We start from the raw sequence: 21,256 nt of genomic DNA on the forward strand, positions 1-21,256 counted from the left end.
AGTGAAGGGGGGTGTTGGGGAGCAGAATGGCTGAAAACTCATCTGCCATTGCATGAAGCAAGCCAGTGTTCGCTGAGCAAAGGGAGCAATGGGGTCATTGGTGCTGCAACAGGTCACACCATCACTGCCCTTTGCAGAAATTACTGCAAAGAGATTTGAGATGTTTAAGTCGGGAGGTCAAAGGCGAGGTTTGTTTAACTGCTCGCTCTGGATCAATGAAAGCAGCAGATTGTATTGGGATCCATTCAGCATCACTAGGTCAATACTTTAGTTTCAGTTGGCTGCAATCTTAACTTTTTTAAAATTTAAATGGCGTCATTTGCGTTAATGTAGAGTCCTGTAGTGTGGTGGTTAGAACAGTCACTTCACAAGTTAGAGGACCCGGGTTTGATTCCCGGAAGGGCGAATAGTTGGGCAAGTTTTCTTGTTCAATACATCTCTATTCACCTAGCAATAAGTAGGAATTCGGTTGTAAGTCAATTGACGGATCGCTTTTCCGGGGTTAATAATCCTTTAAAAAAAATAAAAATAATAATAATTTGCTCACTCAGTTCACAAATCGGTTTGTGGGACACTGCTGTGTGCAATTGGCTGCCACGTTTCGCCCACAAAATACATAGTCAATTCACTTTACAGTATATTCTGTGAAGTGCCTTGAGACTTCTCGAAGACCTGATAAGGCACTACGTTAAATGCAAGGATTATTATTATTTTTAAAAACTTTGCAAAAACCTGGGTTCGATTCCCAGCAAGGCGAAACCTTGGGCAAGTTTCCTTACTCCACACACCTGATAATAATTCCTCAAGAAAAACAAAGTATATAATAAAATTGGTCATTTCAATCCACGACTGTTTGTGGGACACTGTGTGTGCAATTGGCTTCTGCGTTTTGTCCACAAATATAAATCAATTCACTTTACAGTATATCCTGTGAAGCGCTTTGAGATGTCTGGAAGACATGAAAAGCACTGCATAAAATGCAAGGATTATTAAACATGGTGATGGGTTTCCGCATTTGTCAGACGCATGGCTGACCAAAACAAAAATCTTATTTGGGGTATCAGCCTGGCTCAGTTGGTTGTACTCTCGCCTATGAGTCAGAAGGTTACAGGTTCAAGCCCAATCTCAGGCCTTGGAACTGGCTGCTGCACTCACCAGAGAGAAGTATAGAGAAGTTTACTTTCCTGTACAGCATTCACTGTCTGTCTCGTGCAGTGCTGTTTGGGGTGGATGGACGTTAAAACCAAGGTCATTTGCAAAGTAAATAATGGGCTATTGTTTCATCGTCAAAACATACAAGACCTCCCAATGTGAAGGCCATCATATAAATATAAATTTGCATTGTAAAGATGCAGGTGACACTTCGGTTCAACAACACCAAATTACATTTTTACAGCACCTTTCACGTCAGGAGAACTTCCCAAGGCGTTGGACAGGCAGGGATTCTCACCCGAGCTGATGGTGGAGGGGTGGAGGGCGGGGAGGGTAGGACGTCCTCCCGACATGAAAGGCGCTCTATAAATGGAATCTTGTTGTTGTTGTTGTTGTTGACAGTGACTGAAGGCTCTGTCAAAGAGGAGGGTTTTGCTATGGGTTTTGAAGGAGGCAATGTCTGACCTGAAAGATTATATCTCTGTGTCCTAGTGCTGCGCTGGAGTAATCGAGACCCCATAGTTGTCTGACACAGTAGCAAGAGGGGCACTCACTGAGCAAAGCTGACAGACTGGTGTCTTTAGGTTTATATTCTGTACCTTGATTGCTCCCCTCCCATATCTTTGACCAACTATTTATCTGATTTTAATCTTGCAAAATACAACCAGGTGAAAGATTGTACACATAGCCCTTTGATTTCTGCTAACTATTGTAAAATATGTATGAACACAGTGTCCCTATGACCCATACGGTCAATGTCTACACATTGGTGGCAAGAATTTCATGGGGTGGTGGGGGTTGAGGTTAAGTCTCAACAATAGGTCATGGACGTATTGTTTAGAGCACTTGCTTCTCAAGTGAGAGGACCTGGATTTTGATTCCCGGGCAGGATAAAATATTAGGCAAGTTTCCTTACTCCACAAGCCTGTTTACCTAGCAGTAAGTAGTAGATTGGTGAATAATAATCCTTTCAAAGAAAAAACATTAATAATTTGGTCACGCCTTTGAGACGTCTCGAAGCGCTTTGCAGAATATATTGTAAAGTGAATTGACTGTATATCTTGTGGACAAAACACAGTAGCCAATTGCACACAGCAGTGTCTCACAAACCGCCGTGGATTGAGTGACCAATTGAATAACCGAGCCGATTAACCACTATGCAACAGGACTCCGTAATGCAGGGATTTGGCTGATAAATCGTTGATTGTTGACAGGGATCTACTTAAGTCAATAACCTCAATGCCTGGCGTCAGGTTAATGTTTATTGAAGCTGGTCCATTGTTTCTGTTGCAGTCATGAGGGATCGGTTAACATGGGCAATGAGTCCTATTGAAATGAGTTTGGCGGCAGAGGCTGGCAAACTGGAACAAATTCTCCCTAGCCCAGCGCTCAGTGTAACCGGACGCTCTCCGGAGCCTGGTCTCCCGTTGACCCCGCAGTGAATTGCCGCTGAGTAATGAACAAAGCGATGTGTCGCCATAGCGATGCTACAACGATCCGAGCGCTAAGTCACATTCGCCAGTTCTCTGTGCGCACACGTTACGTCTGTAACCTTCCCGCCTCGCTCTCACCTCATTTTGACTAACGATAATTATTAATAACTTGCTTCATTTAACCGATGCCCCATCGTTGCCTGTTCAGGTGGACGTTAAAGATCCCACGACGCCATCGGAAAAGAGACTCCTGGTGTCCTACAATCCCCCACATTTAAAACAAAATGGTCATTCACGTCATGGCTGTTTGTGAACTATTCCCGTGCGCAAATTGGCTGAGTTCGCCCAGGAAATGTGTGTCAGGCTGCCTCAGTGGTAGCACTCTCGCCTCTGAGTCAGAAGGTTGTGAGTTCAAATCCCTTATCAGGATGTGAACTCACGTTGTCTAAGATGACATTCCAATGCTGCACGGGTTGGTGGGGGGAGTTGCATTATCAGAGGCGCAGTCTTTCGGTGAAGCTTTAAACTGAGGTCCCGTCTGCCTTTTCCAGGTGGATGTTAAAGATCCCATGGCGCTATTCGAAAAGAGAAGGGAGTTTCTCTCCTGGTGTTCTAGCCAACAATCCCCCAAATAAAATTGGCCATGAGTTTCATGGCTGTTTGTGGGACATTGCTGTGCACAATTGTGCTGTCACGTTTGCCTGCAAATACACAATCACTCCATTTCACAGTAAATCCTGTGATGCGCTTTGAGACATCTCGATTGCAATGCACTTTTGAGTGACTTTGAGGAGCTATTAAGACTGCCACTTCTTTTCTTGTTAAATTATAAAGCAAAGCACAACTTGACATTAATAATAGTTTCAATAATAATCCTTGCGTTTCATAAGAGTTATCAAATTTCAATGATGTCTTAAAAGTGCTTGTTAGTCGATTGGCAGATCACTTTCTGGGGGTAATAATCCCTTCAAAAAAAAATGTGGTCATTCAATCCATCACTGTTCGTGGGACACTGCTGTGCGCAATTGGCCTCGGCAATTCACCCAGAAAATTAACTTTACGGTATATTCTATGAAGCACTTTGAGATGTCTCAAAGACATGATAAGATGCTACATCAAATGCAAGGATTATTATGATTATTATTATTCACAGAGAGGTGTATTAAGGTGTAAAGACTGTGTATTTTGTCAGCGACTTTTGCTCGTACATACATCTTCCCCTTGCATATGTATCAGTGTTGTTTGTTAGTTTCTGAGTTTATCAGTAGTCTCTGTACTGTACCTTTGCACCTGCACATGCAGTGCTGGATTGCACCCGTCTTTTTCCTTCCCTTGCACCATGAATCGCCTGCTTTCGATCTCCGAGCTTTTTATTCGATTGTTTGTTTGACTGCACAACGATAAGTAATTAGTTCAGGTACTTGGCTCAGTCTCCTCTTCTCCACCTTATATCCTTTTAAATGAGTCTGTGGTTGACTTCCCCCACTCCGAGTCGTAGGAGAATAACTAACTTGGTGGTTCTGAGTGACCCAGTACAGAGGAATCTTTAGTTAATTCCTGTCTTGTGCAACCACTGTAGACCCTGAACTCTCAGGCCATAGCACTGCAGTTATTGCGAGGCCTTTCTGCCTGATGAGTCCACAAGGTTTCTTTTTAAAAGGGAATTAGACAGGAGGCTTGGGAAAATAGAGGAATATTGACTGGCGTGGTGAGATTGGAACAAGATTGTGTGTGTGTGTGTATTATAGAGAGAGATAAATGTGTGCTAATATTTGTTATTGTCAGAGGCTGAGGTTGGATTAATGCTATAAAAATAGTACTTGCATTTGATACAGTGCCTTCAGCTCGTTGATAAGGTTCAATGCACCTCGCAGAATATTCTGCAAAGTGGATTGACTGTGAAGTTCGTGGGCGAAAAGACAGTCAAAAGAGTCCAGACAAGTCACCTGAGTAATGGGAGATGTTTGGGGATCGGAATGAAGAGCTGGAAATTGGGGTTTAACGTATGTCAGCCTGGACCACTGGTAGCACTTTTGCCTCTGAGGCAAAAGGTTGTGAGTTCAAGCCCCACTTTGGGACTTGGAATCACATAGACTTAAGATGATACTCCAATGCAGTGCTGGGGATGTGTTGCATTGTCGGATGAGATGGTAAACTGAGGTTCGTCCGTCTGTTCAGATAGATGCTAAAGATCCCATGGAACATTTGGAAATGAGAAGGGAATGTCTTTCTCCTATGTCTTGGCCAACAATCAGCCAAGTAGAATTGGTCACTCACTCCATGGCTGTTTGTGGGACAATGCTGTGTGCAACTGTCCCCTGTGTTTCATTCACAAAATGCAGTCAATCCACTTTACAGTATATCCAGTGAATCACTTTGAGACATCTCAATGGCGTGATGAGGCGCTATATCAATAATAATAATAATTATTATTATTATTAAATGCAAGGATTATTATTCTTATTAATATAAGTGGCTGTTCCACGGACTCAAACCACGGGGTTCAATGGCCACATCATGTGCTGAATGTCGCTAATCATTTTTAAAAAAAACAGTACTTCGAATACTACTTGCATTTGATGTGTTGATGTAGCATTTGGCTGCCATGTTCTCCCACAAAATATACAGTATGTTCTGTGAAGCGCTTCGAGATGTCTTGAATATGTGATAAGGCACTATATGGTGGAGTCCTGTAGCTCAGTGGTTGAGCACTCGCTTTGCAAGCTAGAGACCTGAGTTCAATTCCAGGCAGGGCGAAACCTTGGGCAAGTTTCCTTACTCCACACGCCTAATAATAATCCCTCCAAAACCAAAAACAATAATAAATTGGTCATTTTCAATCCACGACTGTTTGTGGGACATTGCTGTGCGCAATTGGCTGCCGCGTTCGCCCACAAATATACAGTCAATTCACTTTACAGTGTGTTCTGTGAAGCGCTTTGGGACGTCCTCCCGACGTGAAAAGTGCTGTATCAAATGCAAGGATTATTATTATTATTATATCAAATGTAAGGATTATTATTATTATCATCAAGACATCTCAACAACATGATAAGCTCTATATGAAATGCAAGCATTACTATTCTACAGTGTCTTCCATGCCAGAACAATGTCTCAAAGTGCTTCGTAGGATTTTACTGTAAAAGTGTGTTTTGTAGGCAAACTCTGTTTAGACTCTCGGATTATCATTCCTCTGTCTCCTGGTCCTGTCATGACTTCATGTACGACAGGAAACGTTCCTGCCTCGCTCTGTCTCTTTCAATGGACAGTGGTCAGACAGTCACTCTGCTGTCCGGTGTGATCTAATGCTCACCCTTTCAAAAACTCCTAAAACGTGTGCTTTTGAGTACAAGAGAGTTTCAGTTGACTAAAGTCTTGGGCCCATTTGACTTCATCCTTTCAGAACACACACGCTCTTGTCCTCCTATTGCATCAGTGAGCTGTTTTTTAATGACTTAATGGGAATCAATTTCAGCTGATGAATTAACTCACTTTTAAAGCTATGCTAGCCTTCACATTTCACAACGCTGAACTGTGCCCTGTTGCCCTATTGCCTTGGCATATCTCAATGCTTTATTTCTTGTTTACTCTCTCTGTCCCATCAAAGCTTTGTGTGTGTATCTACACAATCTTGAGATTACTTATGAAACTGTACGACCACAGTTGAATATTTCTCTACACTGTCTCAAGGTTCTCGCCTTAGGATATAGTGCTGATCATATAGTGCCACTGGATCTTCAAAGTCCACCTGAACAGGTAGGCGGGACTTCAGTTAAATATTTTGTGGGGCCTGAAAACTTCTCACCAGGGCAGCTGATTTTGGCCTCCAACTATGTCTTATTATAACGATAATAATCTTTGATTTTGATATCGCGCCTTATTGAGTCGTTGAGACATCTCAAAGCATTTCAATAGAGTGAATTGACTGCATGTTTGGGTTGAAATTATTATCATCCATATTATTAATATTATTATTGTTATTTCTTGGTTGTTTTCTTGGCTACTAATTTTAATTTAATTTTGATTCCCTTCACCTTTTCAGGGATCACCCACACAATGACCGCCAACCAGATATCCAGTGTGGACGATGTGGCCGAGAGGATGGACGACGAGATGCCCTACAGCGACGACGAGACAGATGATGAATTGGAAAGTCACACTGGCATCAACGAGGATTCCAGGCAAAACTGCACCAACCAGCAAACTGAGGAAGCCAAGAATGGTAATTCCCGGGCTTGTACCCTCAGATAAGGTTTATTTGGGCAGGAACACAAGGCTGATCTCCTGTGTTTGAAGGATGAGCCGTGAGCAATGACTGGATAAGAGAAGCAATTGCCTGCCGCGTATTGCCCACAAAACATACAGTCGCTAAACTTTACAGTATATTCTGTGAAGCGCTTTAAGGTGTCTCGAAGCCGTGATAAGGCGCTATATCAAATGCAAGGATTATTATTATTTTTATTATAAGAATTGGACTTATCAGTCTTTTCAAACGAATAGCGTAGTGGTAAGTGCGCTCGACTCACAAGCGAGAGGACCCAGGTTCAAATCCCAGGCAGGGCGAAACCTTAAGCAAGTTTCCTTATGCCACACACCTCTGTTTACCAAGCAGTAAGTAGGAACCCAGCTGTTAGGCGATTAGCGGATCTCTTTCCGGGGATGATAATCCCTTTCCCCCCACCACAAAAAAAATGTGGACATTCAATCCACAACTGTTTGTGGGACACTGCTGTGTGCAATTGGATTGCGCTTTTGTCCACAAAATACCCAGTCAATCCACTTCACGTTTTGAGATGTCTTGATAATAATAATAATAATCCTTGCATTTGATATAGCGTTTTTCACTTCTTCTAGCTGTCCCAAAGCGCTTCACAGAATATACTGTAAAGTGAATTGACTGTATATTTGTGGGCGAACTTGGCAGCCAATTGCGCACAGCAGTGTCCCACAAACAGTCATGGATTGAAAATGACCAATTTTTTTTTTTTTTTTTTGGAGGGATCATTGTTAGGCTCTGTGTGGAGTAAGGAAACTTGCCCAGGGTTTCGCCCTCTGCCTGGAATTGAACTCAGGTCTCTCGCTTACAAAGCGAGCGCTCTAACCACTGAGCTACAGGACTCCACACCTGTGGACTCCACACCTTGATGACATAAGAACATAAGAATTAGGAACAGGAGTAGGCCATTCGGCCCTTCGTGCCTGGCCCGCCATTCAATAAGATCATGGCTGATCTTCTCACCTAACTCTGATTATCTGCCCTATCCCCATATCCCCTAATCCCTCTATTTTTCAAGAATTTATCAGTCTCAGCCTTGAAAATGTTCAAGGACTGAGCATCTTCAGCCTTCTGGGGTAGTGAATTCCATAAGTTCACTACCCTCTGAGTGAAGAAATGTTTCCTCAACTCTGTTCTAAAAGGCTGACCCTTAATTTTAAGACTGTGACCCCGGTTATACATTCTCCTACCGGGGAAACAGTCCCTCAGTGTCTACTTTATCAGCCCTTTAAGAATCTTATAAGTTTCAATAAGATCCCCCCTAATTCTTCTGTAGAGAATACAGCCCTAGTTTATTCAGACTATCCTCATTGGTCAGTCCCCTCATCCCAGGAACTAACCGAGTGAATCTACGCTGCACCCCCTCTAGGGCAAGTATGTCCTTTTTTTAAATAAGGAGACCAAAACTACACACAATACGCTCGGTGCGGTCTCACCAAAACCCTATACAGTTGCAGCAAGACTTCCCTTCTCTTATATTCTAAACCTTTCGAAATGAACGCTAACATGCCGTTCGCCTTCTTAGTTGCTGCTGCACCTGCAAACTAACTTTTTGGGACTGGTGTACAAGGACACCCAAATCCCTTTGAATACTAACTCTATCTAACTTCTCCCCTTCCAGAAAATAATCTGTTCTTTTATTCTTGCTACCTAGGTGAATAATTTCACACTTGCTAACATTGAATTCCATCTGCCACCTACTTGCCCACTCCCCGAGCCTATCTATATCTTGTTGCAATCTTTTTGCATTATCCTGAGAGCTCACTCTGCTCCCTAGTTTAGTATCATCCGCGAATTTAGACACATTACATTCAATGTCCTCATCCAGATCATTGATGTAAATGGTAAATAGCTGAGGCCCAAGCACTGATCCCTGTGGCACTCCACGAGTTACATCCTGCCAATTCGAGAATGATCCGTTTATCACTACTCTCTGCTTTCTACCCGATAGCCACTCTTCTATCCATGTTAATATTTTCCCATTAATCCCGTGGGCCTTGATCTTGAGTAACAGCCTTTTGTCTCCGGAACATCGCCAGACTATGGCACTACCTCACCCCTCACGCTGCTGAAACCCTAGTTCACGCCTTTGTCACCTCAAGGCTGGACTATGGGAACTCTCTCCTCGCCGGCCTTCCCGCCACCTCCCTCCACAAGCTGCAGGTCATTCAGAACTCTGCAGCTCGTGTACTGTCCCGCACCAGGCTTCGCGACCACATCACTCCCACCCTCGCTCGCCTCCACTGGCTCCCCATCCCCCAGAGGATTGATTTCAAGATCCTCATCCTCACCTACAAGGCCATTCATGGCCTTGCTCCCTCCTACCTCTCCAACCTACTATCCCCCTACCTACCTGCCCGTACCTTCCGTTCCTCTGGCTCCGGTCTGCTCCACGTCCCCCGCCCTAACCGCCCTACCATCGGTGGTCGGGCCTTCAGCCTCTCAGCCCCCAGGCTCTGGAACTCCATCCCCCAGTGCCTTCGCCTTGCTTCCTCCCTTTCCTCCTTCAAGGCCGGTCTCAAAACCTTTCTCTTTGACCGTGCCTTCAGCTGCCCTCTCGACTCTCTTCCCCCTCCTCGCTCCCTCCCTTCCCTCACCCTGACCATTTCCCCCCTGCTCGGGTCATGACCCAACTGTGCAGCGCCTTGGGACGTCCTCCTGACGTGAAAGGCGCTTTATAAATGGAATCTTGTTGTTGTTGTTGTTTTGTGTGGCACCTTGTCAAATGCCTTCCTTAAATCCAAATATACCACATTTACTGGTTTCCCCCTTATCCAACCTGCTGGATACATCCTCAAAAAATTCTAAAAGTTAGTCAAGCATGACTTCCCTTTTGTAAAGCCATGTTGACTCTGCCTAATCTTTTTATGGTCTTCCAGGTATCCCATAACTACGTCTTTTATTAAGGACTCAAGAATTTTCCCTACAACTGACGTCAAACTAACTGGTCTATAGTTTTCCCTATTTTCTCTCCCACCCTTCTTAAATAGTGGAGTTACGTTTGCAATCTTCCAATCAATGGGAACTTTTCCAGTATCCACAGACTTTTGGAAGATTATAGACATGCCATCCACTATCTCAGTAGCCACCTCCTTTAAAACTCTCGGATGCAGGCCATCCGGTCCAGGGGATTTATCGGTTTTAAGACCCGACAATTTACCTAGAACCATCTCTTTACTAATGTTAATCTCCCTAAGTTGCTCGCTAACATTGTCTTCTTGGTTCTCTATTTTTGGTATGTTTCCGGTGTCTTCTACGGTGAAGACTGTAAAAAAAAACTTGTTTAATAACTCTGCCATGTCTTTGTCCCCTATTATAATTTCTCCAGTCTCTGCCTGTAATGGACCCACATTCACCCTCGCTAGCCTTTTCCTCTTTATATATTTGTAAAAACTCTTGGAGTCTGTTTTTATGTTCTTTGCTAGTTTGCCCTCGTAATCTATTTTCTCCCTCTTGATCAATTTTTTGGTCCTCCTCTGTTGTTCCCTAAAGTTCTCCCAATCCTCGGGTTTACTACTCATCTTCGCTGTTTTATAGGCTTTTTCTTTTGATTTGATACTTTCCCTAACTGCTCTAGTTAGCCATGGCTGCACCACCTTTCCCATGGCATTCTTATTCCTCAAAGGAATATGTGCTCGTTGGGAATTTTGCACTATCTCCTTGAATGTCTGCCATTGCTGGTCTACCGTCAAATCTTTAAGTTTAGTCTCCCAGTTTATTCTGGCTAAATCCTCTCTCATACCAGCAAAGTTGGCTCGATTTAAATTGAAGACTTTTGCTTCAGACTTAACTACTTCCCTCTCTAACTTAACGCTAAATTCCATCATATTATGATCGCTTTGCCCGAGAGGAGCCTTAAGTTCCAGTTTGCTGATCAGCCCTGTTTCATTACACAAAACAAGGTCTAATATGGCTTGTTCCCTGGTCGGCTCCTCAGCATATTGATCTAGAAAATTATCTCTAATACATTCTATAAACTCCTCTTCTATGTTACCTTTCCCAATTTGGTTGTCCCAGTCTATGTGCAGGTTAAAATCACCCACAATTAGTGTCTTTCCTTTGCTACATGCTCCACTAATCTCTTGATTTATACCTTGAGCGATACTTTGACCACTGTTTGGGGGTCTATAAACTACTCCCACTATAGTTTTCTGCCCCTTGAAGTTACGTATCTCTACCCATACTGACTCTACATCTTGCTTTTCAGATTTAAAATCTTTCCTCTCTACTGTTTTTATCCCATCCTTTATTAGCAGGGCCACTCCCCCTCCTCGTTTACCACATCGCCTATCTTTCCTATATACCACGTAGCCGGGAATATTCAGTTCCCATCCCTGATCACCCTGTAACCATGTCTCGGTGATGGCTACTAGATCATACCGGTTTGTCTCTATTTGTGCAACTAATTCATCTATCTTGTTACGAATGCTTCGTGCATTCAGATATAACGCCCTTAATTCTGACTTCCGGCTATTAACCCTATTCACCAGCACTCTATCACTGTACTTCCTTTCCCTGCTTGACACACTTTGCTCTTCTCCCTTGTTAATCTGCTCTCTTGCTTTTGTTGATCTCCAGTTTAACTGTGGTGGACTATACTTTACTATGTTTTTACCTTCCCCCCCCCTTAGTAGTTTAAAGCCCTTTCTACCTCCCTATTTATTCGCGTAGCCAGAACATTTGTCCCAGCCCTATTTAGGTGGAGCCCATTCCTTTGGAAAAGCTCCCATCTTCCCCAATACTCGTGCCAGTGGCCCATGAATTGGAATTCCTGCTCTCCGCACCACTCTTTTAGCCAGGCATTCAGATCTATGATCTTCTTTTGCCTGTACCAATTAGCTCCTGGCTCAGGTAACAGTCCCGATATCATCACTTTGGAAGTTCTATTCCTTAGTTTAATTCCCAATTCCCGGAACTCGCTCCTTAACTCGTCCCTACTGGTCCTACCAATGTCATTGGTCCCTATATGTACCATTACGATTGGATCCTCTCCCTCATGCCTCAAATTTATCTCCAGCCCGGCGGTGACATCCTTCACCCTGGCCCCAGGAAGACAAGAGTCTTCTTGTCTCCCTGCTACGGCTACAGAAAACTCTATCAGTCCTCCCAACTGTCTCATCCCCAATAAGAATTACATTTTTAACCGCCTGCACAGGGGTCTTGGGGTCAGTTTGCACGTCTTCCTCGCAGATTTCCTTGTCCACACAGGTTGCCAATATTTCATACCTGTCAGACAAGGCTAAAGTCTGGGATTCTTCAGCCCCTCTCTTTCGGGAACGCTTGCCTGCCCACCTGACTGTCACCCAGTCATGTCCGTCGCTGCTACATTCTTCTTCCTTGGGACTCAGGGGAGTGTCCGGCTCCAGGATAAAGCTGTCCAGGAAGTTTTCTCCATCCCTAATGCTGCGCAGCGTCTCCACCTGAGACTCCAGCTCAGCTACTCTCAGCTGGAGCTCTCTGATTTCCAGACACTTGCGGCAGACAAAGTCGCCCGGACTTAAGGCGCCCTCCATTGACTCCCACATGTGACAGACCTCGCAGTTTACCTGCCACACCATCTTCACAAACTTTATATAGATACAAAGATATATAGCCTGCCCCCACTTCCCCCTCTGCACCTAATTCCCACTCTCACCAAATTATCTCACACTCTCGCCTCACTCCGGACGTAGCTCACTCTGGGCTCTCGGCTCCTCAGTGGTGGGGTTGGATGCTGAGCAAGGGAGAGGGGAGCTGACCACAGCCACTACTAGACCATCGTGTCCTGGTCAATAATCCCACAACAAAATTGCTCATTTATTTCATGGCTGTTTGTGTGACGTTGCTGGGTGCAAATTGACTGCGTTCGCCCACAAAACACAGTCATGGCACTTTATACTATGTGCTGTGAAACACGTAGGGACGTCAAATTGACACGAATATCAGATTAAGGATTATTATACAAATTGTGGGCTCATTTCGCCCACAAAACAGTCAATTCACTTACAGTACATTCTGTGAAGCGCTTTGAGATGTCTCGAAGATGTGATAATGCGCTTTATCATATGCAAGTATTATTTTTATCATTAGTATTTCCCACCCCCTGTCCCTGCTCTCATGTAAATTCCTTTTCTTCGCTGAAACGCTTGATGTTTAACACTTGCAAAACCAGTTTAAGTGTTTAAGAAACTCCACCTTCTTTGAGAATTTATGTTAAAAAGAAATTTGGGGCATGTGGTGTGCAGAAGAAAATTATGGTATGTAATGTGTGTTTTGCAGAACAAAGCCTGTTCTTATCTCATTGCTCTCAATTAAATTCTTTACCAAATGCCAATCTCCTGTAACGACAAGGGGACGGGATTCTTCCCACTCAACTCCTGTTAACACTGCATGTCCTAACTCGTTCTATCTGGACAAGAAACAGGAAACTTGTCAGACAATGCTTTCAGTGTCGAGCAGTTATTTTCAGCTGGTGAAACTCTAGTGGTTAGCCCAAAGCATATTCTGGGGTCCCCAAGCTTTGGCTCTTGCCAACCTGTGCCTAATATTCTCCTGTATTAGGTAAGCAGACCACATCCCTCTGGAGAAGAGTGTCCCATAGGGAAATAAAATCAGTCATTCACTTTGTGGCTGTTTGTCAGACACTGCTGTACGCAAATTGGCTGCCAGGTACGTCTACAAAAAACAGTCACTGTATTTTACAGTATATCCTGTGAAGCGCTTTGAGACGGCCTCCCAACATGAAAAGCATTTTACCAAATGTAACTATTATCATTATTTAAATTTCTGTGCGTAGGTAGAAGTCTCCATGTCTGATTTGGATGCTCTTAATCAAGATGATGGGTTTCCCCATGTCAGTCACTTGGCTGAGCAAAAAAAACCTCTCTAATTTCCTGTTCTCTTCAAATTGCTGGTGCAATCAGCCTCCAAAGTCTCCCTGGGTTGTCTGTTCCACCCTCTGTGTAAAATAATTAAATGTAAGCTGTCTGTTCATCTGTGTGTTGCCAGGGCACAGCGCAATGAGAGGCCTGATTGAAAGGTGAAACTCCCACAAGGTGTCTATATTTGCTGTATTTAAAAATCCTTTGAGCTTCACTTCTCCTCCCCTCCCTTCATGATCCAGTTAAATCCAGTCAGCTACATTGCCTAGTTCAAAATGTAAAATGATTTACTTGATTTAATGCATAAGGGACCACAGGAATGGTTCTGCTGAAGAAACCCCTTCAGCCCATTTAATCTCATTCGTTCAAAATACCCATTGCAGCATTGAGCTGTTTTTTGTTAAATGAGTCCCAGTCTCCTGGTCTCAACCACCCTTTCTGGTAATCTGTTCCAGTTATTAATTACCTCCATGGCCTGAGAATTCCCTTTAGGTGGTGGCTACTAGAACTGTCTGCAGTACTCTCGGCATAAAGTGAGCGACAAAACAAGGGAAGGTGGGTTTAGAGCTACAGGAAGTAATTAATGACTGGAACAGGTTGGCAGGAAGAGAGGTTGAGGCCAGGACACTGAACTTGTTTGAGAGGACGCTTATAATAATCCTTGCATTTGATAAAATGCCTCATCATGTCATTGGGATGTCTCAAAGCGTTTCACAGAATGTATTGTAAAGTGGATTGACTGTGTATTTTGTGCACAGCCAATTGTGCTCAGCAGGGTCCCACAAACAGTCGTAGATTGAGTGACCAAATTATTATTGTGATCATGACCTCTTTAAATCTGAACTCACCTGATTTGGCAGTGGAGCCCAGCATTCTGCTTTTCCTTGTTTATTGAATGATGATCTAGACAGGTCTAGCTTTTGTTACTAGAACCATAGAAATTTACAGCACAGAAGAAGGCCATTTGGCCCATCGTGTCTGTGCTGACTCGGAGGTTCTAGCATGGATTTATCACTAGGTTTGTTTGTTTCTAAAGAATAGAGAGAAGTCGGTTTTGCAAGGATCTGCATCAAAAACTGAGCCAGGTGACCACTTTCACCTGCATACGTGAGATTTGCAGAGTTGTTTGCATCCAAACCTTTACTTCGATCTATTTGTTTTTCCCCACCCCAACACGATGGCTCAATGACAATTTTTATATGTCCTTTTTGATTAAAAAATCCCTTTCACTTGTCAAATAGGTGATCCTTATCTTATATACCTTGCAGTTTGTTGAATAAAACCCGGGGATGAGAAATGCAAGTTGTTGTAGTATAGTTTTACTTTATAGTTTTTTTCCTTCTATTTCAGAATACACCTGGAAGGTCAAAGCCAACGACAAAGACTTTTATGATAACCTCATTGTAAAGAAGTACGGTATATTCACTGAAAGCAAATATGCAGTGAGTAGATTTGTGGCTATTTCTCCTTTCTCTCTGTCTCTCTCATTTTTTAATTTTCTCTTTTTTCTCTCTCTCTCTCTCTCTCTCTCTATGTGCACTCTTTCTTTCTGTCTCTCTTTTGCTCTCTCTCGCCTTTCTTTTTTCTTTCTCTCTATTGTTTGATCTTGCAGGAGTTGGCAGGACCACGAAGGTGCCTTTGACATGAGGACATTTTTCTTCTGAATCTGTTCCAAAGAACACTTGTAAAATCATCACCTTTTTCTAAAACTGCTGTATTAGATCATTGAAGGGCCACAATAATTGGTGTCTAAATTAATTATAATTCAATTTCAAGGTCCTTGACTGTAAATCCTGGCCATGGCCAAGGACCTCTGCATCTCTGATCTCCTACTCCATTCTCTGATCATCTCCACTGTTTGGCTAACACTCACCTCCCTCCCTCTTGCTTGGCATCTGACCCCATCGTTGTCGGGCATTGTGACATTCTCCTTGGTGTAGGGCTGGTTGGGCAAGGATTTGCATTCGTTGGCAAATGGAGAAGTTAAGAGAAATGTTTCTCAAACACACAGTGGTTAGGATATGCAATACATCTGCCGGGAACGGTGGCTGAGGCACAATCTAATTCAGGTCTCAAAAGGAAACTAAATAAATATCTGAAAAGGAGTCAGCTACAGGGGTATGAGGAAAGGGCAGATAAGTGGGACTGAAAGGATGGCTCTTTAAAAGAGCCAGCACAAACACGATGGGTCAAAAGGCCTTCTTCTGTGCTGTGAATTCTCACGTTTCCTACTGTTTTGAAATCGAGACTCAATAACAACAACAATAATAATAATTAATAATATTAATAATAATCCTTGCATGTGATACAGCACCTTATGACATCGTTGAGCTATCTCAAAGTATTCATAGAATATACTGTAAAGTGGATTAACTTTATTTTGTGGGCAGAACTCACAGCCAGTTTGCGCACAGCAGTGTCCCACAAAAGGTCGTGGCTTGAGTGACCAATTTTATTTGTGGGATTGTTGGCCAGGAAACTATGAGAAACTTCCTTCTCTTTTTGAATAGCACCACAGGATCTTTAACATCCACCTGAAGAAGCAGACGGGTCCTCGGTTTAACGTCTCATCCAAAGGGTGCACTTCTCCTTCTCTAACCCATTTCCAGCACGTCTTGGATAGTATGGGACTGACTATCTTCCTCTAGTTACTGACTTGCTGAGCAGGAATAAAAAGTTTCTCCCTTATCCAAAACCCCTTTTGAAACTGAAAAAACCCTATGTATTTTGAGCCCCCGGTTTCAGCATTGGCTGATCTCGTAGAATCATCGATATAGAAGACAGCGCAGAAAGCCTATTGAGTCTGCACCAAGCAAGATGTTCATTCAGTCCCACTGCCCTGTCTTATTCCTTAATCCTGTGCTTATCGACAGCCATTTAGGAGGGTGGCAGTTCCATTTTCTAATAACTCTCTATTAAACACAAATTAAATTGAAAAACAAATCTAATTTACAGTATATCCTGTGAAGCGTTTTGTGAAGCATCTCAACAATATGATAGGGTGCTATACTAAATAGAATTATTATTATTAAATCTCAGCTAATGTCTTTCTATGTAGACTATGTTCTATAGTGAAGACTTAGACCATTAATAGCAGGCCTTCTTCATGTAGTTAGTTTAATAGTTTATTTTTGGTTAGCTATGTATCTGACACATGAGGAAAACCATCACCAAGATCAGCCGGGTGTCTTCGACACATGCGGAATCCATGCTTAAGAGTATCGCAAACCGACTGAGTTCCATATGTGCCCCTTACATATCGTCTTATGTTGTTTTTCTGCATTTTATAACGTGACCACTTCCTTGTTTTCTAGGGAAATTCAATTCGGACCTACAAATACAATCTCATCACATTTTTACCATTAAACTTGTTTGAACAATTTAAAAGGGCAGCAAATGCTTACTTTCTAGTTCTTCTCATTCTACAGGTAAGTTATGATTATTAATAGTAACAATTAATAATTATTAATCTAAATCCTTGCATTTTAATGTGCCACATTTCACATTTCACTGGATTTCATCGATTTATTACTGTAAAATCTAGTGACTGTATTTGAAAGGCGAATATTGCAGCCAATTTGTGCACAGAGATGTCCCTCCAACAAACAAGAACAAATCGCGTTTATATAGCGCCTTTCACATCGGGACACTTCTATAGAACCTTGGTTAGACCACACTTCCAATACTGTGGGCAGTTCTGGTCCCCACATTATAGAAGGGATGTGGAAGCACTAGAGAAGGTGCAATGGCGATTCACAAGCGTTTACACCCAAGCTGAAGGCTGGAGTCAGGAGGCCAAGGGGGTGGTGTTGGGAAGATGACCAAAGGCACGGTCGAAGAGGAAGGTCTCGAGATGGGCCTTGAAAGAGGCAAGGGAGGGGGTGAAGCAGAGGGCTCTGGAATGGCAGTCCAGGCAGTGGAGGCGGAAAGGCTAAAGGTCTGATAGTGGCGCGGACAGGGCGGGGGATGTGGAGCAGGCCAGCACCCACCGAGATAGCCTTGAAGTAAGAAACCAATTCACAGTCATTCACATTGAAAGCATAGATTGTGCAATGTGCAAGGACAGGTATGAGTCACTAAAATCACACAGTCCACTAGTTCAGTTTTAAACTGTATCCCGGGATTCCCCTCATCTGCAAACCTGCTGTTAAGTAACTCTGAGCGAAGTCTTCAAAACGGCTTGTTTAAACTAGTCTGGCTCATCCCAGCGCCTACACTCAGCCCATTTAGAATACATTAGAATACATTAGAAAATACAGCACAGAAACAGGCCATTCGGCCCAACTGAACTATGCCGGTGTTTATGTTCCACATGAGCCTCCTCCTAAACTTTCAAGCATAACCTTCTATTCGTTTCTCCCACATGTACCTGTCTAGCTTCCCCTTAAATACATCTATGCTATTTGCCTCAACAACTCCTTGTGGTAGCATGTTCCACATTCCCACTACTCTCTGTGAAGAAATTACTTCTAACTTCCCTATTTGATCTATTTGTGACCATTTTATATTGATGGTCCCTGGTTTTGGTCTCCCCCATAAGTGGAAACATCTTCCCGATGTCTACCCTATCAAAACCAGTCATCATTTTAAAGATCTCTATCAGTCACCTTTAACCTTCTCTTTTCAAGAGAAGAGAGTCCAAGTATGTTCAGCCTTTCCTGATAGGTATAACTTCTCAGTTCTGGGATCATCCTTGTGAATCTCCTTTGCACCCTCTCCAGTGCCTCTACATCTCTTCTATAATGTGGGGACCTGAACTGCACACATTATTCTAAGTGTGGTCTAACCAAGGTTCTAGAGACGTTTACCATAACTTCCCTGCTTTTCATTTTTATCCCACTAGAAATGAACCCCAATGCCTGCTTTGCTTTTTTTAATGGCCTTATTAACTGCGTTACTACTTTTAGTGAATTGTGTATGTGTACCCCTATGTCCCGTTGCTCCTCTACCCCATTTAGGTTTTTATTTTCCAGGATGTATGTATTTCTCTTTACGAAAAGGCACATATTTTTCTAAAGTCACTGCGATGACACCAACCCAAATAGAAAACTTTCTAGAGTTTAATTTAAAATTTAAAAATATCTCCTAAATTATACACAATTTAATTTTTAATATTTTTTTTAAAAAAAGTTTAGCTTTAGGCAGTGAAGAGTCTAATTTGGGACTCATCTATCTCTCCACAACAACAAAATGACATTTGTATAGCACCTTTCACATCAGGATGACGTCCCAAGTTGTCACTTAATGTGTTCGCCAGGCTCAGTCAGTAGTCCTATCCTCAGAGTTGGAAGGTTATGGGTTCAAGCCCCACTTTGAGACTTTGCACTCGTATGGTCTTGGCTGATGGAGTATTCCAGTGCAGTGGGAAGTGGTTTCATAGTCTATGCCCGTTCATACAGTGCTGTAGGTGTGTAGCATTGTTGGAGCCAATTTGCTCACAGCAAAGTCCCGCAAATAGTGATGAAGTGAATGACCAATGTTATCAGCCAGGACACCCGACAAACTCCCCCTCTCTTTTCAAATACTGCAATGGGATCTTTAACGTCCGCCGGATTGGCAGACGGGTCCTTGGTTTAGCGTCTCATCTGAAGTACGGCACCACCGACAATGCAGCGCTCCGTACTGGGAGTCTCGATCTACGCTATTTGGTTGGTACCTTAGACACTTTGGTAAATTGAATAAGTTTTGGTGTAGAGCTGCCACTCGATGGAATGGTAGCAGGAAATCCATGGGCATGTACACCTGGGTCTGCCTTAATGCATCATTCCAGGAATGAACAAAGGTGACCTGACTACTGGAGACTTTGTTTGTTTTACACCATGTGCAATATGTTCCTTTTCCTCCTATCAGAAATCTCAATGTCTTGTTTTCTAATCTTGCATCCAACATCTGTGATGAACAGGATAATATAAATAAGAAATCCTTGCATTTGATATCGCTTGAGGAATGGCATTGTAAGATGCATGTGGAGTCCTGCAGTGTATTAGTTAGAGCACTCGCCTCGCAAGCGAGAGGACCTGTTCGATTCCCGGCAGGGCGAAACGTTAGGCAGGTTTCCTTACTCCACACACCACTGTTTACCAGCAGTAAGTAGGAACCCGGTTGTTAGTCAATTGTCAGATCGCTTTTCCAGGACTGATAATTCCTTCAAACAAAATAATAATTTGATCACTCAATCCGCGACTGTTTGTAGGACACTGTTGTACGCAATTGGCTGCCACTTTTCACCCACAAAATTAGCACTCAATTCCTTGTACAGTATAATCTGTGAAGTGCTTTGAGATATCTTGAACATGAGTGCCACCTGATGTTAAATGCAAAGATTATTATTATCTGAACAGGCAGATGGAACAATGTGCCTTTCAATGTTCAGGTCTCAAAAGCGCTTTAGAAGTAAATCAATTGCTGTCAAGTGTAGTGACAGAGCTAGAGTCCCGCAAAAAACGGTAAACTGAATGACTGACTTGGGGGTGGTGTTGCTGGAAACTCCCATCTTTTTAACTGATGTCATGCAGCTGAACAGGATAATCCTACCCTGTCCATGTGAACTCATTGCATATTTTTCTTTCCTTCTTAGATCATTCCACAAATTACCACCTTGCCTTGGTACACAACACTGGTGCCATTAGTAGTGGTACTGGGGATAACAGCAATAAAAGATCTCGTGGATGACATTGTACGTATTTTATCTCTTTCCTTTTCTTACACCCTCTCAACCACTGAGTTTTGTCAGAAGCAGAAATCCCCATTGCTTCACTGCTTCCTGCTGGTGCAGATACTCTGAATAGGAATGAGTGGGGATGGAAGGCACTTAACATTGAATGCAAAAGTCTGAATGAAGCCAGGGTGATGGAACAGTGCCACCTGATGTCAAACAGTGCTGTAGGCCATTCAAGGACTTTGCCTTTCGCAGCAATAGTAATAGGCTTGTATGAAAGTATAATAATAATAATCCTTACATTTGACACAGCACCTTATCACGTCTTTGAGATGATCCACAGAATATATTGTAAAGAGAATCAACTGTATATTTTGTGGCAGCCAATTGTGCACATCAGGTAGTACTGTTATGTGCTAATGGCACAGTAATATCTGGTTATTTTATTAACTGAATGGAAGTTACGTTTGCACCAAATTAAATACAGTTGCTACCAAATGACTTGGTGCATCTAGGAAACAGGTCAATTTAAAATTTGCCTCGAAAACGAGAGGAACCGGGTTCGATTCCTGGGCAGGGCGAAACCTCAGGCAATTTTCCATCCTCCATATGTCTCTTTTTACCTAGCAGTAAGTAGGAGCCCGGTTGTTAATCGATTGGCAAATGGCTTTCCGGGGATAATAATCCCTCAGCCTGCTCACTCCCTCGCTCTCCCTGCTTCCATGCAATCAAAGTCCACCTCACCACTTTTCTGTTCTTTCGATCAACTTTTCACCACTACACCCTCTTCAGCAAGCTCGGGTTCCCATCCAGCAGTGTGAAGCACTTTGGGGCGTTCTCCTGGCACGAAAGGTGCTGCGTGAGTGTAACCTGTATA

At 43.0% G+C, this 21,256-nt stretch overlaps 1 protein-coding gene across 1 annotated transcript in view; it reads left to right on the forward strand.

Annotated features, from left to right (window-relative positions):
* Positions 1 to 21,256, forward strand: part of atp8b1 (ATPase phospholipid transporting 8B1) — a 62,443-nt gene that overhangs the window by 10,890 nt on the left and 30,297 nt on the right. The window contains exons 2-5 of the mRNA XM_007903081.2: positions 6,628 to 6,807; positions 15,072 to 15,163; positions 17,036 to 17,149; positions 20,299 to 20,397. Of these exons, the coding sequence (XP_007901272.1) occupies positions 6,642 to 6,807; positions 15,072 to 15,163; positions 17,036 to 17,149; positions 20,299 to 20,397 (471 nt within the window). The 5' untranslated portion in view covers positions 6,628 to 6,641. The remainder of the gene's footprint in view (positions 1 to 6,627; positions 6,808 to 15,071; positions 15,164 to 17,035; positions 17,150 to 20,298; positions 20,398 to 21,256) is intronic.

The sequence above is a fragment of the Callorhinchus milii genome, unplaced genomic scaffold, assembly GCF_018977255.1.
Source record: "Callorhinchus milii isolate IMCB2004 unplaced genomic scaffold, IMCB_Cmil_1.0 Scaffold1, whole genome shotgun sequence".
NCBI lineage: Eukaryota > Metazoa > Chordata > Chondrichthyes > Chimaeriformes > Callorhinchidae > Callorhinchus > Callorhinchus milii.